The 16,630-nt window shown below is 49.8% G+C and overlaps 1 protein-coding gene across 1 annotated transcript in view; it reads right to left on the reverse strand.

Annotated features, from left to right (window-relative positions):
- MMP24 (matrix metallopeptidase 24) overlaps positions 1-16,630 on the reverse strand; it is a 56,148-nt gene that overhangs the window by 16,807 nt on the left and 22,711 nt on the right. The window contains exon 5 of the mRNA XM_054392134.1: positions 7,716-7,877. Within this exon, the coding sequence (XP_054248109.1) occupies positions 7,716-7,877 (162 nt within the window). The remainder of the gene's footprint in view (positions 1-7,715; positions 7,878-16,630) is intronic.

Here is a 16,630-nt window from a genome sequence, read left to right on the forward strand (position 1 = left end):
AGTCCCTCTGCAGCCTTCTTGTAGCCCCTTCAGGTACTGGAAGCTGCTCTAAGGTCTCCCTGGAGCCTTCTCTTCTCCAGGCTGAACACCCCCAGCTCCCTCAGTCTGTCCTCACAGCAGAGGTGCTCCAACCCCCTGAGCATTTTCCTGGCCCTTCTCTGGACCCTCTCCATCAGGCCAAAGCCTCTCTGGCTGCCAGTTTAACTGGCACAGTGGAGCAGTTTCCTCAGACAGAAGACAGGCCCCAGCTCCAGCACAGCTCAGAGCCCTGTGTTGTGAGAGGCAAGTAGCAGCAGATTCACACCATTGTGGATTTGATTGTAAGGACTCCAAGGAGTGCTGCTGCTGCCTCCAAAGAGGGTGAGAGCTGCAGCAATATGCAATGCAGGGAGCACAGCTGCTGTCAGAGGGATGGGCTGGTAAGGACCCAACAAGTCACTGGGTGGGATGCATGCTGGAAGAACAGTGGGAAAGGGAGTGACTGCCACCTCAGAGGGGTTCTGCTTCTCAGACACAGCAAAGAGACAGAGCTACTCAAACCAACAGCAGTTCTGGATTTTCAGAAATAACAAGGCACAGGCTGCCCACTCTGAGAGAAGAGAGCAAGAACAGAGTTTGATAGAGATGACCATGAGCAGTAAGATGAGGACATGACAATTCCCCACACAGAGAAGTCAGGGGCACTCACACAGCTGCAGGACATGATCAACTCACATATTTAAGTGCCCAAAGTCTTCTATGAAGAAGAGGAAAGTTGAATTAACACCTGCAAGCCAGGAGACCAATGTAGATGTTTTAATTAGCCCTGAAGTGCCACTGGAACAGAATGCAGTGAACTTAGGAGGCAGAAGCAGTGGCACAGACTGCAGTCAGGAGGGTGCAAACCAGCAGTGATTCAGAGGAAGCAGAGGTTTGCATTCACTGAAACATCTGCTGGAGCAGCACAAAGTCAGAAGCAGCAAAGGAAGCTGGGCCCCCACCTGTGTTCACTGCTTGCAGAACCCACACTGGAACTGGCTTCTTGCTGTGAAGGAGGCACCCTTCACTGACAGGGCTTCCAACACCTTCTGCAGGTGATACTGAAATTTACTTGGATGCAGACTCTGTCATTTCACTTAAAGCATTTTTCTTCCTGTCTTTTCCTGCCAGCCATGAATTTTCCCCTCCATCTTTCACTTCTTGTTTGGATACATTCTCAGCCTTCTGATTTATCCTGATTGAAGTCTTTTTTCCTCTTGTGGTTACACAGATTGCATTTCTAATTGCTGCCTTCTCTTGGTCACTGAGAGAGAGTAGACTTGCAGCTAAAGGTGGAAGGTAACTCTACAGCTATGCACATGCAAAGAGCAGAGGAACACAGGTACAAGACAAAAATCCTGGGGTCCAAGTGCCAGCCAGGCAGAGCCTGATCTCCAGTTAGAGGGAGGGGAAGCAGAAGCACAGCCTGGTCACTGCTGAAGAAAGATGCTGCCTGTTAAGACCTGAGCCATTTCAGAGCACAACCTGGCACGAAAGCAGAATGAACAGACCCTGGATAGTTTGCCAGCCATTCCTATTTCCAGAATGTCATCACAGTCATGTGTCTCCAAAACAGATTGCTAGAGGCAGGCTAGAACAGGTTTAGCAGAAGCAGAGCTGACTGTGGGAACAAAGAGCTGCTCGAGATGCTGGCACCTTGGTGTTTGCTACAAGACCTGAGTACAGCCAGCACTGACACAACCAGCCAGGCAGTGCTGGACACAGATCACAGCCTCTATGCAAAGACTTCAGAAAATCAGTCAGAGCAAATCTCATCGAGGGAAAAAGTGAGAGAGGCTATTGCAGGGCTCTGCAACCCATCCTGAACCTGGTCACCTAGGTGCTGTGTGTGAGCCCAGCACTGGAGCCAAACCCGCCCCCGGGTGGAACCTGCAGCCACTTCCACATGGGAAGCAGGTAAGAAACCTCCTGGAGCTGAAAACTCTAAGTTCTGGAGGGAAGCAGCTTGCTGGGACTTTACAGTGGAGAAGAAGAGTTTCTTCTCTCTATCACAACCAAGGCAAAGAATGTCAGAAAGCTTTTGGGGCACAGCAGATCACCTTCAGAGTGTGACTTCCGCCACTGGCACTTAGCCTCCTCCCTTCATGCTTCCTCTGTCGCAGACCATCTGAATACCAAGGTGACCTGTGAAGATAACACAGAGAGAGGAGGCATTTAGGAGCCACTGTGTCGATAGTTGAGGACAAAATAGAATTGTGCTGTCCTCCTGGCTATTGACAGAGTGTTCCCTCAACTGCACAATGCCTGCCTGGAGGCTCAGCATCCATCACAGTCAGCAATGCTGACTCCAAGCCTGCCAGTGCAGAGGATGCCCTTAGGTTCAGATCAGGGGAGACAATGATCTACCTGCAAACTAAGGCTTCTCTTTATCTTCCTCAGTTCTTTTAACGACTCTTAACTACTTCCTTCCACAATAAAAGGATCATCCAGACTAGAGGCATCTGCTTATACTTTGGAGTAGCATAGAGGAGTGTTTTGCTTGGAAGAAGCTGAGCTGCCTGCAGGTCTGTGGGACTGTACCAGCTGTCCAGGTTTCACATTAACACCTATGAGACAAAGGAAGTGAGAGAAACCCACCTGTCTGCTCTGCAGGCTCCAGGGCAGTGCAGAGGGGTCCCTGCCAGCTGCCCACAAGCTATCTCAGGGACAAGAGACAGTCAATCCACACAGCTCAGAGCTCAGGAAAGACTCATTTCCCTTGCTCACTTGCTAAACATGTCCACAGAGGAGCTTTTGCTTCTGGGGTTAGACTTCAGCAGTGATCAGCTGTTTCAGTTAGTTTGGGTATCCTTGCCACAGTGCCCTACAGTTTGCAGAACAAGCCCTGGCACCCAGTGAGCCCAGCACTTTGGGCAGATGAGGCCCTCAGGATCATGACTGAGTGGTGGAAAGTGTTCCTTGAGCCCTTCTGGCATAAACGTTTTCCTCTGACCAACCACCAACTGCCACCCAGATGATAGTGCATTCACCTGGAAAACAAAGAGTGCATGGCTGAAATCCTTGCTCTAAGCCAAAGGCAATGCTCTCCTGGGCTCTGCAATGAGGCAGTTCATCCTGCAGCTGCCTCCTCTGCTTTGAGTGCAAGAAAACTGGGAGCTAAAATTGCCAGGCTTAGGCAGGCAAATGGTAAGATTCTGGAGCTCTGCAAGATGTTCCAGCTGCAGCCCAGGTCCCTTTTAAGAATGCTGACATCTGCTCCTCTGCAAAATAGAACATTTTTCTTATACTCAGCAAGATCTGTAGGATGAGAGAAGTATTTCATGCCCAGCTGTAACCTAAAGCAGTGTTCTTCACCAGCTGAGAAAGTGCCCAAGAGAGGTGAGCTTCTCCTCAGCTTCTGCACCAGATCTCTACTCTCACACATGTATGTGCAGCTTCAGGGCTGCTGTGGGCATGTCGTTCTGCTCTCTTCCCACCTTCAGCAGGACATCATCAGGAAACAGTTTCTAGGCCTAAAGTTTCCAGGCCCTGCATGGCAGCAGAGCTTGCTCTGATGGTCCCATTCCCAATGCAGTGTCACCACATGGAGCATTCTGCACCAGGTCTTTCTGCTGTTTCACCACAAGCCATCTCATACCTGCAGGTTACCAGGATCTGAGACTGCTCTGAGGCTGCCCTTGGGAAAAGGTGAGGGAGGTTATGAAAGCTGTGCTTGCTGCAGAGAGCTAACAAGGCTGGCAGGAGGTGCTCCATGGACATTGTGTCCTGCTGCTCCTGGATGTCAGAGCTGGTGGTGTCTTGGCCATGGTTTCATGACCATCCTGCACCTCAGCCCTGATGAGATGCAGCTTGTACACTGACTGAGCTGCAGAAAAGATGTGTGAGCTTGACATGGCCTCAGGGAGGTTTGGGACAGCCAGATCCTTCAGGTTGTCTCCAGGCTTAATGATTTGGTCTACCTCTGACTGAGGAGACCTGTCCTTTGGGACCTGAGGCTTTGGAAGAGTCTTGAAGGTCATGGCCTGGTTTACCAGCTCCAAGCCTCCATGTGGACATGAGTTTTTCATACACATCATGTCAACCCCTCTGTTCCCCAGGCAGTGTCAGGAGTCACTAACAGGAGAGGCTGCTTCACAGCCTACTGATGTGAAGAACAGGAGAACCAGTGCTGAAGGATGATCAGCTCAGGCCATGTGAAGAGGCCATGGCTGTTTCCTCTGCCCACCTGCATGCAGGCCTGACTTCAACACCAGCAAAATTAGAAGAGGCAGGCAACAGGATATCCAGGGGATCTACACCATAGACTCATTGCCAGTTTAATTCCCTCCTGGGCATTTCACTTGTGGCATGGGTACACAGTGGGAGACATCCCTCTGGAAAAGACATGTAAAGAACAGGCAGGGTATCTCCCTCAGCTGGGCAAGGAAGATGTTCCAAGCAGCACTTGGCAGAAGGTGGAAGTGCTGCTGACCTGTAGAGGCTACTCCATCAGGCTCAGTGAGCTGCTGACCTTTCCATGCTCTTGTGGAAATAACCATTTCAAACATTGACCTTACACTGACCAGCACGAAGCACAAACGAGTTCACATCATCTGCTGTGCCTTTAGGTGAGCTTAGAAACAGATACAGCAGAAAAAATCTCAAAGGCAGATGTAAACATCTTCTGTTCTGATGGATAAACACAGATACAACATCAAAACACAGCTGAACTGCATCTTTCTCTGAGGAAGACAAAAATGGGACTTTAGCTTTGGCAGAGCTTCTGTTCTTTGTTCTAGCAGCTTCAGCACAAAGAAAATTTGGAGGTTTTAATTTGAGTTTGGTTTTTAAAAAGGGTGCTACAGGCAAGGCAATGCCTCTGGCTCTGGCACTGCTTTTCCACAGGCTCCTAAACAATTCATGTTGAGCACTGCTGAGGATGGCCACGCAGCAAGGGGGTTTGGGTTGTGGACAGGTGCTCTGGCAGATGGCCTTTTGGCATTCCAAAGGCACAACAAAGCAGATCAGCACTGTGGGAACAAAAACACACTAGTTGAATGTGCCTGCTCAAGCTGCAGAAAGGATATTTCAGCAGTCCCCTCTCAGATGGTAGAAGCTCAGATGAAAGTGTCTGTCCTCCTAGCTCCAGCTCTAGGGAGAAACAGAATCTTCATTTCCCACCCCAGAGTAAAACCTGATTTTAAACTAAACCTTAGTATTTGAATTGCAACTCTGTGCTAAGAGCCAAAAGCTCTACCTGGGGAATCAAAGCTCCTCTTGCAGAAGCCATTTCTCCTCCACCAACACCATCCCCAAGCCACTGCAGTTGAAAGGCCTTAGAGAAGAGCTTTGTGTGATTCACAACAGTAAACAAACTGCTAATGACTACCAGCACTAGGAATTAATTTATTCACACTGCTTGCTTTCCAGTGGAGTTAAAACTTGAAGCACATTACCTTGCATGTGTAGAATCTGAACACAGCCAGTGGCTAAAGGTTGATGTCAGTGTATAAGTGAAAAGCAAGTGGTGCTCCTGACAAGCTGTAGGCAGTAGGGCAGTGAGCTCTCTGCTCTGGCACAGCGAGGTACAAGATGCTGTGAAGTGCTCTCACAAATTGTTAGAGCCCTGCAGATACTCACAGGGCTCAATGGCCCTGACTAGCATCACCCAGGACATCCAGCCACAGCCATGGGCCCAGGAGCCCCATTTCAGAGCCCCTGGGCAGTGGGTCCCAATCCAAGCTGTGCTGTGGGAGCGCTGGTCTCCAGCTCAGCCACTGTCATAGAATCACAGAGTGCTCTGGGCTGGAAGGGATCTCCAAAGCTCATCCAGTTCAACCCCCTGCACTCAGCAGGGACATCCTCCACTGGATCAGGTTGCCCAGAGCCCTGTCCAGCCTCACCTTGAACATCTCCAGGGATGAGGCATCAACCACCTCCCTGGGCAACCTGTTCCACTGTTCCACCACCCTCCTGGTGCAGAGCTTGTTCCTAACATCATGGCTGTCAGTTCCTGATTTGCTCCCTTTCCAAAGAGCTCTCTGAAAACAGAGAAATCACTAATTTTGTCCTGATTGCACTTTCACTGTCAGCAACAGCCCTTTCTGATTATTCAGAGTTTGCAGGAACTAAATCAACATTTCAAACCAGAATCAGCGTAATGACATTTTAGCAGCCTTCACAAGTTAGGTTTATTAGCTAATGAATGTTTAATACTTACTATCCCAGCACTGCATTTGAAAACCATCCAGAGGCTCTCTCATCCTGAATATATGTCACATGAATATACACCTTGATAAAGTATGGGCAGTTAAATTGTGTCAGAGGACAACTGCCATGCAACTTCGTCCTGGGAATGCACAATTAAGAGAAATCTTCAGCTGCACTGGGTGGGAAGAGCCAATTCCCCTTGGGTGTACTTCAAGCCATCTCATTTTTAATGTTGAACCACACTTGGACATCTGCCTTGCACTGAGGATGGATTATACTCTACCAATACCTGGTGTTTTCCCATTGCCCAGGCAGGAGTCATTTAAAGTAGCCCAGAAAGAGATTTCTCTTCTTTAGGCATCCACATTAGAACAAATGAATCTCATTCCAGTCACACACACACACACACACAAAAAATCAAGAAAATAAAAAATTAAAAATCAGACTCAAACACTTGGCTGACAGCTCAGACCTCTTAAAGGTTTGCTGTACTACTTCAAAGTCTTACAGGTCTTGGCACAAAATCTGTTAGCAGTCATTTAAAATTCACTGGCAGGTGACTGATGCAAATGTTGCCTGGTACCAGGTCTGATCCCAGCAGCAATCCCTCTGGAACACCAGCTCAGCTCTCCCACTGACAACCATCTTTCAAGGGCTCTTCCAGTTCTAATTCATCTATCTGCTCTGCTGGCACTGAGAGCTAGTACCTGACTCCAGTCAAGCAGCTTGCAAACACTGCACAGCCACATGGCATAGTTGCTGTGTGCTACACTTCAGTAGCTTCACTGTGTGCCACACTTCACCTCTCTGTCAAGCCTGTACTTTCCTCAAAGAATGAAAGGATGCTGGATAAAACCTGTTGGCCACTGGCTGCCACAGGTTGTATCTATCAGCACCTCCAAGCTCAGCCTCCCCTTGACTGTGACTCCTGAAACATGCATTTCCCTCCTCTCCCAGGGTCTCCTCCAGAGAGTAATTCCCTGGAAGTCCCTGTCCTCATACCCTGGTACCCATGATCCCATCACAAAGTGCTACATCAGCAGCCCCTTGGGTTTCTCCCATAACCCTTTAATCCCTCTGCCTCCTTTTCTCTCTTTCCTTCAGCCTGTATCACTTGGAGATCCAAAGCAGTCAAGTGTTCCCTAAGCAGATTGTTTTTTCCTACCTGGAGACACGAAAATGGGTGCATGAGTGCAAAACCACATTTTACCTTTCCTTGATGATCCAAGTTCCTTGCATTCTTCCCCATTACTTGCACTGGCTTTTCCTGATGGACAAACCTTGAGTACAGCTCATTTTCCCTTTTCTAGTGCTCCTTGATACTGGGGACACAGTGAGGGAAGGAGCAGCAGTGGGATCACAGAGCTTTGGTTATCCTAATGTGTGTAAAGATACTGCCACTGGGACAGTTGCCCGATCCTTGGTTCCCCATATAGCAGGAATTCCAGTCCAGCAGCTGCAAGCATTCTGGGGACTACCTGTCTGTGGCTGTCAAACACTCATCACTAGACTTGAGCTCAGTGCAAACAGTGCAGAGTGTTGCTCACCATAGATTTTCTGAATTCCTTGGAGGTCATCCTGGGGCAGTTTGAAGTTGTGTGTCTCCATGTACTGGTAGAAAGGAGCCATGATAGCACTGGGATCATTGGAGTGTTCCAGCCCCAGGGCATGTCCCAGCTCATGGACTGCAACCAGAAAGAGATCATTCCCTGTGGAAGGAAGGCACAGCCAGGTTAGTGCACAGCCCCACCTGACATGGCCCCAAGCCCCCTTACTGATAAAGCAAGAAGCAAATGCTTTGCTATGCTACTGCCCAGCAGGTCACAGTGCCAGGGTCAGCTCCTGCACATGGTTTGGCCTGAAAATCTGAACAGCTTTTAGAGTTACTGGCCCAGAATGGGCAGGAAGCTCCTAGGCTGTGACTGCCCATAGCCATCAGCACCCATCCTTGCCTGCTATGCAGGGATGCTGACTGCAGACACTGACACCACTGCCTCCTTCTCTGAGCCCTGCTAGGAGAGGTGACAGCACTGCCAGTCTGCTCCTCACCAAGGGTACACGGTGGAAAGGGAGCTTTGCTTCCCTTCCAGGTCCTCTGGTGCCATGCTCTAATCTGACCCGGGCTTCCAAATCCTAGGGGTAGTCTGTGAGGCACCTGGGATGCAGGAGGAAGGACAGAGGCCAGGTCTAACACCCACTGCAGCATGTCTGGTACCTGGGTCAGCCCCATCTCCTCTAGCACAGGCTCCTTGACATGCTTTAACTTTTGTGGACTCCTGGCACTGCCATGCCTGGGGGAGGTGAGCACAGGTAGCACCATCCTGCAGGAAGCAGAGCCACAGAGGGAAAGTTTGGGTTGGATGCCAATGGCAGGAGGGAGAAGGAGGAAGAAGAAGGGACAGGCCCCTGACAGGAAGAGAAAGGGCTGAGGAGCCCTGTCTGGTCCAGAAGCTGGTAGGAATGCAAAGGAGGGGTACCTTCAGCTCTATGTTACACTCCTCTTCAATCCCAGGGATTTGGGACTCTCATTTCCTTGATCTAATGTGGTCCCTGGATGTCCTATTCCGTGAGGGCACCTTGACATGGAGGTGACACAGGCAATGCTGTGTGAGGGATGAAGACACAACCAACAATGAAAGATGTGAGTCTCCCCATGTCAATAAAATGCCTCAGCTCTCAATTCTGCCTTCATCTGGCTCCTCTGCTCTTTCTGGCAAGGCACACACCAAGAGCACTTCCAGTCAGACACTGGAGAAAACAGCTGTCAGTGGCAGCTTTGCAGCATCTCCAAACATCTGCCTCAGAGGTAAGGAAGTTCAGCTGCTGGCTGAGCTCTCCTTGGCACAGGAGCTGCAGCAGGGATTTGTGCAGAATTATCTCCACTTCTGAGTATTTATTGCTTCACTGTTACCCATTAAAAAGAAGACACCAAACATATGTTCAGAGGTCTGCAAGTCCTCCCAGCAGGGTGCTTGGCCAGCATCTAGAGAAACCTGAAGTCAACAGTGCTCAACCAGTCCTAAGTACCACACCAAGTCTTAGGTTAAATTGTCTAAACCTTTGAGCTGGAAGCTATAGGCATCTGAATAGGCAGGATGTTCAATCATACAATCATTGAGGTTGGAAAAGACCTCTAAGATCATCAAGCCCAACCTTCTACCCACCACCCCCTGACCACTAGACCACGTCCTGAAGTGCCACACTGACTCATTTTTTGAACATCTCCAGGGATGGTAACTCCACCATCTCCCTGGGCAGCCTGTTCCAATCCATGACCACTCTTGAAGCAAAGAAATTCTTCTAATATCCAACCTAAACCTCCCCTGGCACAGTTTGAAGCCATTACCTCTTGTCTTGTTGCTAGTTACTAGGGAGAAGAGGCCAACACCAGCCTCACTGCAACCTCCTTTCAGGGAGCTGTAGACAGCAATGAGGTCTCTCCTCACTCTCCTATTCTCCACACTAACTAACCCCAGGTCTCTCTCAGCTGCTCCTCCCCAGCCCTGTTTTGCTCTCACTAGCTTTGCTGCCCTTCTCTGGACATGCTCCACCCTCAATGTCCTTGTAGTGAGAGGCCCCAGACTGAACCCAGTATTGGAGGTGCAGCCTCCCCAGTGCCCAGTACAGGGACACAATCACTTCCTGACATAGCCTCATATGCTCCATCACTCATTTCATCTTCACCTGGAAAAAAAGCCTGGCAAATCAAGTTACAGACATCCTGAGAAAGTGATTTCCTCTGGGAAACTGCTGGCACACACTTTTTTTTAGTTTCATTGATTTTTAATCACAGAAAACATCAGGTTGGAAGAGACCTCCCAAGCTCATCCAGTCCAACCCTTGACCCAGTTTAGGGTCAATCCTAAAGCATGTCCCTAAGCTCTGCATCCACACACTGCTTAAACACCTCCAGAATGGTGACTCCAGCACTGCCCTGGGCAGACCATTCCAATACCTGAGAGTCCTTCCAGGGCAGAAATACTTCCTGAGATCCAGCCTGAGCCTCCCCTGGGCAGCTGGGAACCATTGCCTCTGCTCCTGTCCCTTGCCACCAAGGAGCAGAGGCTGTGCCCTCCTCACCCCAACCTCCCTTCAGGGAGCTGCAGAGAGCAATGAGGTCTCCCTCAGCCTCCTCTTCTCCAGCCTCAACACCCCCAGCTCCCTCAGCCCCTCCTCTAGCCCAGGGGCTCCAGGCCCTTCTCCAGCCTCCTTGCCCTGCTCTGGACAGGCTCCAGCCCCTCAATGTCCTTCCTGCAGGGAGGGCCCAGAGCTGAGCACAGCACTCGAGGTGTGGCCTCCCCAGTGCTGAGCACAGGGGGATGGGCACCTCCTGGCCCTGCTGCCCTCCCTGCTTCTGATGCCAGCCAGGATGCCTTTGGCCTTCTTGGCCCCCTGGGCACTGCTGGCTCATGGTCAGTGCCTGCCAACCAACACCCCCAGGTCCTTCTCCAAGTCACAAAATCCAGATCAAGTAACTCATTGCATAACAGAGCCCCCAATGCTGTAGGTCAGCACAGCCATATTTAAAAGCCTATCAGGATACAGCACCAGGACACAGGGACACCACTATGGCAATGCTGTGGTATTGCTCTCAGTATTTACCCCAGAGCATGGTAGCTGCATGGAGTTGTAATGAGTGTGAGCAGACTCTGTGGAGCACCTAGCAGAGTAGAATGCAAATCCAGGACAGAGCTTCTAAGCCAACAGGAGCACAAAAAATGTTAGATACCTAATGAATAACAGAAAAGCAACTGTGAATCTCTGATGTTTGCCATCTTGGTTTTCACCTTTCTGACCTGCACCACTGTGCTACCACACCCCTGGACTGCAGGTGACTCAGACAATTCACAAGACATGAGAAGGTGACATTTTGAACATCGTTTATTGAAGCATGATCCTGAAGAAGTCAGATCCTTGGTTGTAACAACAGCATGCCTAAGGCAGTGCAGAAAAGACGGTGTGAAGTAAACATGCTTTAAATCCACTACAATGATCCCTTCCACTGCAGAGACAATGGTTTGCCAAGCACAGCTTAAAGAAGCTTTAGGGCTACTGTAAGCTATGCCTTGGCTCTTGCATCTTCAGACCTCTCCAACCAGAGGAGTGTGATTTGTCTGTACCCCTCCATTCACCCCCACAACATGATCTGCTTCTAGAAGAGCTTCTCAGTCTTCTGAAGAAGTGGTGGCATTGCTTTTTCATTTGCTTGCAGCCCATGAGCTGTGGCAAGCAGCTTTTCTATCTAGAAAGGAATGAAACACATATTAGAAAGAAACACAGGTTTCATTTTGTTAATAAACTATTGTCCTGACAAATGTAGCCATGGGTGTGGTACAGCTTAAGGACTTCCTGAAAACTCTTAAGAGTGCTTTCCAACAGCTTCACTGGAGAAGGGAGTGGTGTGCAGCCTTAACAGAAATTGCACCACAGACATGGTACCAAACTGATCTCCAATGTGATCAAGTGACTGCAGCAGGACAAAGAACTGTGAGATGTTACCAATGGCCCTGCTCTGGCAGGAAGGGCTGGACTTGAAGATCTCCAGAGGTCCCTTCCAACCCCTAACATCCTGGGAGCCTGTTACCAGTCATTGTTATCTTATCATCCAGTACCTAAAGGGGCCTGAAAGAAAGCTGGGGAGGGACTTTTGACAAGGGCTGGGAGTGACAGAACGAGGGACAATGGCTTTGAGCTGGAAGAAGGGAGATTGAAACTGGAGATGAGGAAGAAATTCCTTAGATGGTGGGGAGACACTGGCACAAGTTGCCCAGGGAGGCTGTGGATGCTTCCTCCCTGGAGGTGTTGAGGGCCAGGCTGGATGAGGCCTTGAGCGACCTGGGCTGGTGGGAGGTGTCCCTGCCCATGGCAGGGGAGTTGGAACTGGATGAGCTTTAGGTTCCTTTCCAACCCAACCCATTCTGTGACTCCTGTTATCCCTGTACCAATGCTGCCTCCTTGTCCCTGACAAGCAGTGTGCAGACTCTGTCTGTCAGCTGTGTTACAGACCTGCTGCAAGCTGTTCTTCATCTGACATGCCACAGATAGCACCATGAGGACAATGTGTGGGAGAACTCCACAGGAAAAAGGTGAAATAGTTTTCTGGAATGATGAGATCAAGTGAGGTGGAGGCAAGAGTGGGCAGCCAGGAGGGGCAGTTGTGACTGCTTCAGCTGCCCCAGCAGCCTGACATTCAGTGGAATAAAAGAGCTCTGCTTGTATCCATCACAAATGTAGGTTGTAATTCAAGAAGCAATTCAATACCAAAGAAAATCACCTATTTTCCTACATATCATTCCCTAAATTTGGTGTAACAGATAGTAAAGAAAACATAAAAACTCCTCAAGCCATGGGAAACGAAGCTATGACTTTCATTCCAATGTAGCTGTGACTTTCATTCCATCAGCCCTGAGAAGCTCTGCTGGGGACTTTATTTTTTAAAAGGAGCTAAATACAGCAGGATCTACAGAAAGAATTTAGTACTTGACCTAGCTGTGGAACAACTGGAAGGTTGCTCCCCAAAAAGGGGAGAGAAAAGAAAAATCCAAACCAACTTTTGAAGCAGGCAGTGTGGATACAAAATAATTTGCACTGTTTGGGATTCCTTGAGCCTTTTTTTCCCCAGTCCGGTTGAAATTATATTGAACTCCTGGTGCTGGCAACAGAGAAAGTGCTATTCTGGAAACTATGAGAGTAGTTTTTTGTCACCAAAAAAAGGTTCTTTTTCCACCTAGGACAAGAGAGCAATTTGCCCTTGTGGCCAAAAAGGCCAATGGGATCCTGGAGTGCATTAAGAAGAGTGTGGCCAGCAGAGCCAGAGAGGTTCTCCTCCCCCCCTCTGCTCTGCCCTGCTGAGGCCACACCTGGAATATTGCATCCAGGTCTGGGCTCCCCAGTTCAGGAGGGACAGGGATCTGCTGGAGAGAGTCCAAGAGAGGGTTCCAAGGATGCTGAAGGGACTGGAGACTGCCTGGGGAGGAGAGGCTGAGAGCCCTGGGGGTGTTCAGTCTGGAGAGGAGAAGGCTGAGAGGGATCTGATCAATGTCTATCAATAGCTGAGGGCTGGGGGTCAGGAAGGAAGGGACAGGGACAGGCTCTGCTCAGTTGTGCCCTGGGATAGGACCAGGGGCAGTGGATGGAAACTGCAGCACAGGAGGTTCCAGCTCAACACGAGGAGGAACTTCTGCACTGTGAGGGTGCCAGAGCCCTGGAGCAGGCTGCCCAGAGAGGTTGTGGAGTCTCCTTCTGTGGAGCCTTTGCAGCCCTGTCTGGATGTGTTCCTGTGTGACCTGTGCTGGATTCTCTGGTCCTGCTCTGGCAGGGGGTTGGACTGGGAGATCTCCAGAGGTCCCTTCCAAGCCCTAACACCCCGTGACTTACTGTTTTCATCCTCCCCTGACACAGAAGGTTCTTGATGGGGCTGTAAAGACTAAGTAGGACTGAGAAGAGAACTGGGATGTAAAAGACACTGCACCCTCCAGGTGGTACTCTTGGTAGATTGAGTGGAGCAGGCAGTACTGAAATCTTGAACTCTTCAGAAACAGAAGAGGGGGAAAAAGTAACCCACAAAAGCACTTCAAACAACTCCTCAGCTTGCCACTGGGTTGTGATGTGAAAATCTACAGTGCTGGGTGTCGTTTCATTGCTGCTGCTGCAATCCACCTCTGACTGTGATGACCAGCAACCCCTTTTCAGGAATTCATCTCTTTTCCATTCTCTTCCTGAACCCCTGCTACTTTCATCCTCTCCTCTCCAGCAAGTGGAGTGCAGCAAGATTATAAGAGACTGCTGCATTTGGACCCATTTCACATCATCTGCTTCTGCTTTACAAAGGAAGGCAGCAAAAAGAGACCTTTTTGGCTCACCTTGCTTCACACAACCTTGCCTTTTTCACAGCTGTTTTCCTCCTTTTTAAGAGAACCTCACTTCATTGTGATCCTTACTGCCTCCTTCCTAGGAACCTCAGAGTATCTCCTTCTCTGTAGAAAGAAGTCAAATGTTTCCCTGTGATTACACAGAATTCCACAAGATTAATACACAGAGGATGGAGGCAGTCATGGAGGCATTTGGAATCACAGAATCACAGAATGACTGCCTCCATCCTCTGTGGATTCCAAATCCCTCCACAACTGCCTCCCATCCTCTGTGTATCAAACAATTGCTGCCTATTTGCTTTAGAGAGCACTGTGACCATCAGGGTCTCTTTCCAAGCAGATTGGTTTGAAAGCAGAATTTGCAGGTGATTTTGGTGAATGAACTTCAGGCTGTAATCAATGCCTAGCCAAGTCAATCCTGCAGAGCTCTTTGCTTTCAAAGCCACACTGCCACTAGCACAGCACACACAAGAAAAGAAAGGACTACTTACTGAAGTGCTGTCCAGGAGCAAAGAAGGAGAAGAATCTGAAGAGAGGAGACTTCCATGGGTGCTAGTGGGCTTTGTATCTTCACTTTACTTGGGTTAAAAAAATAAATAAAAACAAATAAATTGCAGGATCTCTACTTAACAGCCTTCTATGGTTGAAGTGACAGGGGTGTAGCCTGAGACCATGTGTCTGTGTGCTTCAGACCCTCTGTGTGCTTTAGAGAGACCTTCTGTCTGTGTGCCCCACACCCTGTGTCTGTGTGCTCCACACCTGTGTCTGTGTGCTCCACACCCTCTGTGTGTGCTCCACACCTCTGTGCTCCACACCTCTCTGTGCTCCACACCTCTGTGTGCTCCACACCCGTGTCTGTGTGCTCCACACCTCTGTGTGTGCTCCACACCTGTGTCTGTGTGCTCCACACCTGTGTCTGTGTGCTCCACACCCTCTGTGTGTGCTCCACACCTCTGTGTGTGCTCCACACCTGTGTCTGTGTGCTCCACACCCTCTGTGTGTGCTCCACACCTGTGTCTGTGTGCTCCACACCTGTGTCTGTGTGCTCCACACCCTGTGTCTGTGTGCTCCACACCCTGTGTCTGTGTGCTCCACACCTGTGTCTGTGTGCTCCACACCTGTGTCTGTGTACTCCACACCCTGTGTCTGTGTGCTCCACACCTGTGTGTGCTCCACACCTGTGTCTGTGTGCTCCACACCTGTGTCTGTGTGCTCCACACCCTCTGTGTGTGCTCCACACCCTCTTTGTGCTCCACACCTGTGTCTGTGTGCTCCACACCGTGTCTGTGTGCTCCACACCTCTGTCTGTGTGCTCCACACCTCTGTCTGTGTGCTCCACACCTCTGTCTGTGTGCTCCACACCTCTGTCTGTGTGCTCCACACCTGTGTCTGTGTGCTCCACACCGTGTCTGTGTGCTCCACACCTCTGTCTGTGTGCTCCACACCTGTGTCTGTGTGCTCCACACCTGTGTCTGTGTGCTCCACACCTCTGTCTGTGTGCTCCACACCTGTGTCTGTGTGCTCCACACCTGTGTCTGTGTGCTCCACACCTGTGTCTGTGTGCTCCACACCCTCTGTCTTTGCTCCACACCCTCTGTGTGCTCCACACCCTCTGTGTGTGCTCCACACCTGTGTCTGTGTGTGCTCCACACCCTCTGTCTGTGTGCTCCACACCTCTGTCTGCGTGCTCCACACCCTCTGTGGGCTCCACACCTCTGTGGGCTCCACATCTCTGTCTGTGTGCTCCACACCTCTGTCTGTGTGCTCCACACCCTCTGTCTTTGCTCCACACCTCTGTCTGTGTGCTCCACACCCTGTGTCATTTCCTTCTCCAATGTGTCCCAGTGGCAGTGCAGCATTTCACAGAACTCCTGCTTGCTCCCAGAAGTCTCTCTGGGCACTCACAGGATGAACTCAGCATTAAGCAGGCATCTTCTAGAGACTAAATCCTGAGCTGGTCCTGCTTGAACGCACAGAAGTCCTGCCCCACAGCATGATGTGCTGAAGTGAAGTTTCATTAAAAGGCCAAACACAATCAACTGACATTTTAATAGGATTTATGCCCCAACTGACTTCCAACACCTGTATGAAAGACTTTCATGTACCATCTTCTGCATCAAAGGGCACATGAGTAACATGAAGGCAGCTCTGACTTTCACTCTGAACAATACTGATGATCATTTTCAACAACTGCGTGCCAGAAGCCTGAAAAATGATGATGGATTCAAACCATCATTTGTTATTCTGATGTAGAGATGGTTCTGTACTTAACAAATCAGAGAAGGAAAATTAAAAAAAAAAAAAAAATCAACAGTCAAAGGCACAAAGATCACAGCTGTCCTGTCTTGGGAGGATTTGCATCCTCTGCCAAGCTGCTCATAGAATCACTCAGGTTGGAAAAGACCTGTCCACAAGGGGCAAAAGCAGGAGAATAATGATACAATGACAGAATGGGTTGGGTTGGACAGGACCTCCACAGATCATCCAATCCAACTCCCCTGCCAAAGCAGGGTCACCCAGGGCAGGTTACACAGCAAAGCATCCAGACAGGCCTTCCAGTCCCTTCATCATCCTCACAGCATGCCTTGGAC

This window comes from Indicator indicator, chromosome 24 (genome assembly GCF_027791375.1).
Source record: "Indicator indicator isolate 239-I01 chromosome 24, UM_Iind_1.1, whole genome shotgun sequence".
NCBI classification, from domain to species: Eukaryota; Metazoa; Chordata; class Aves; order Piciformes; family Indicatoridae; genus Indicator; species Indicator indicator.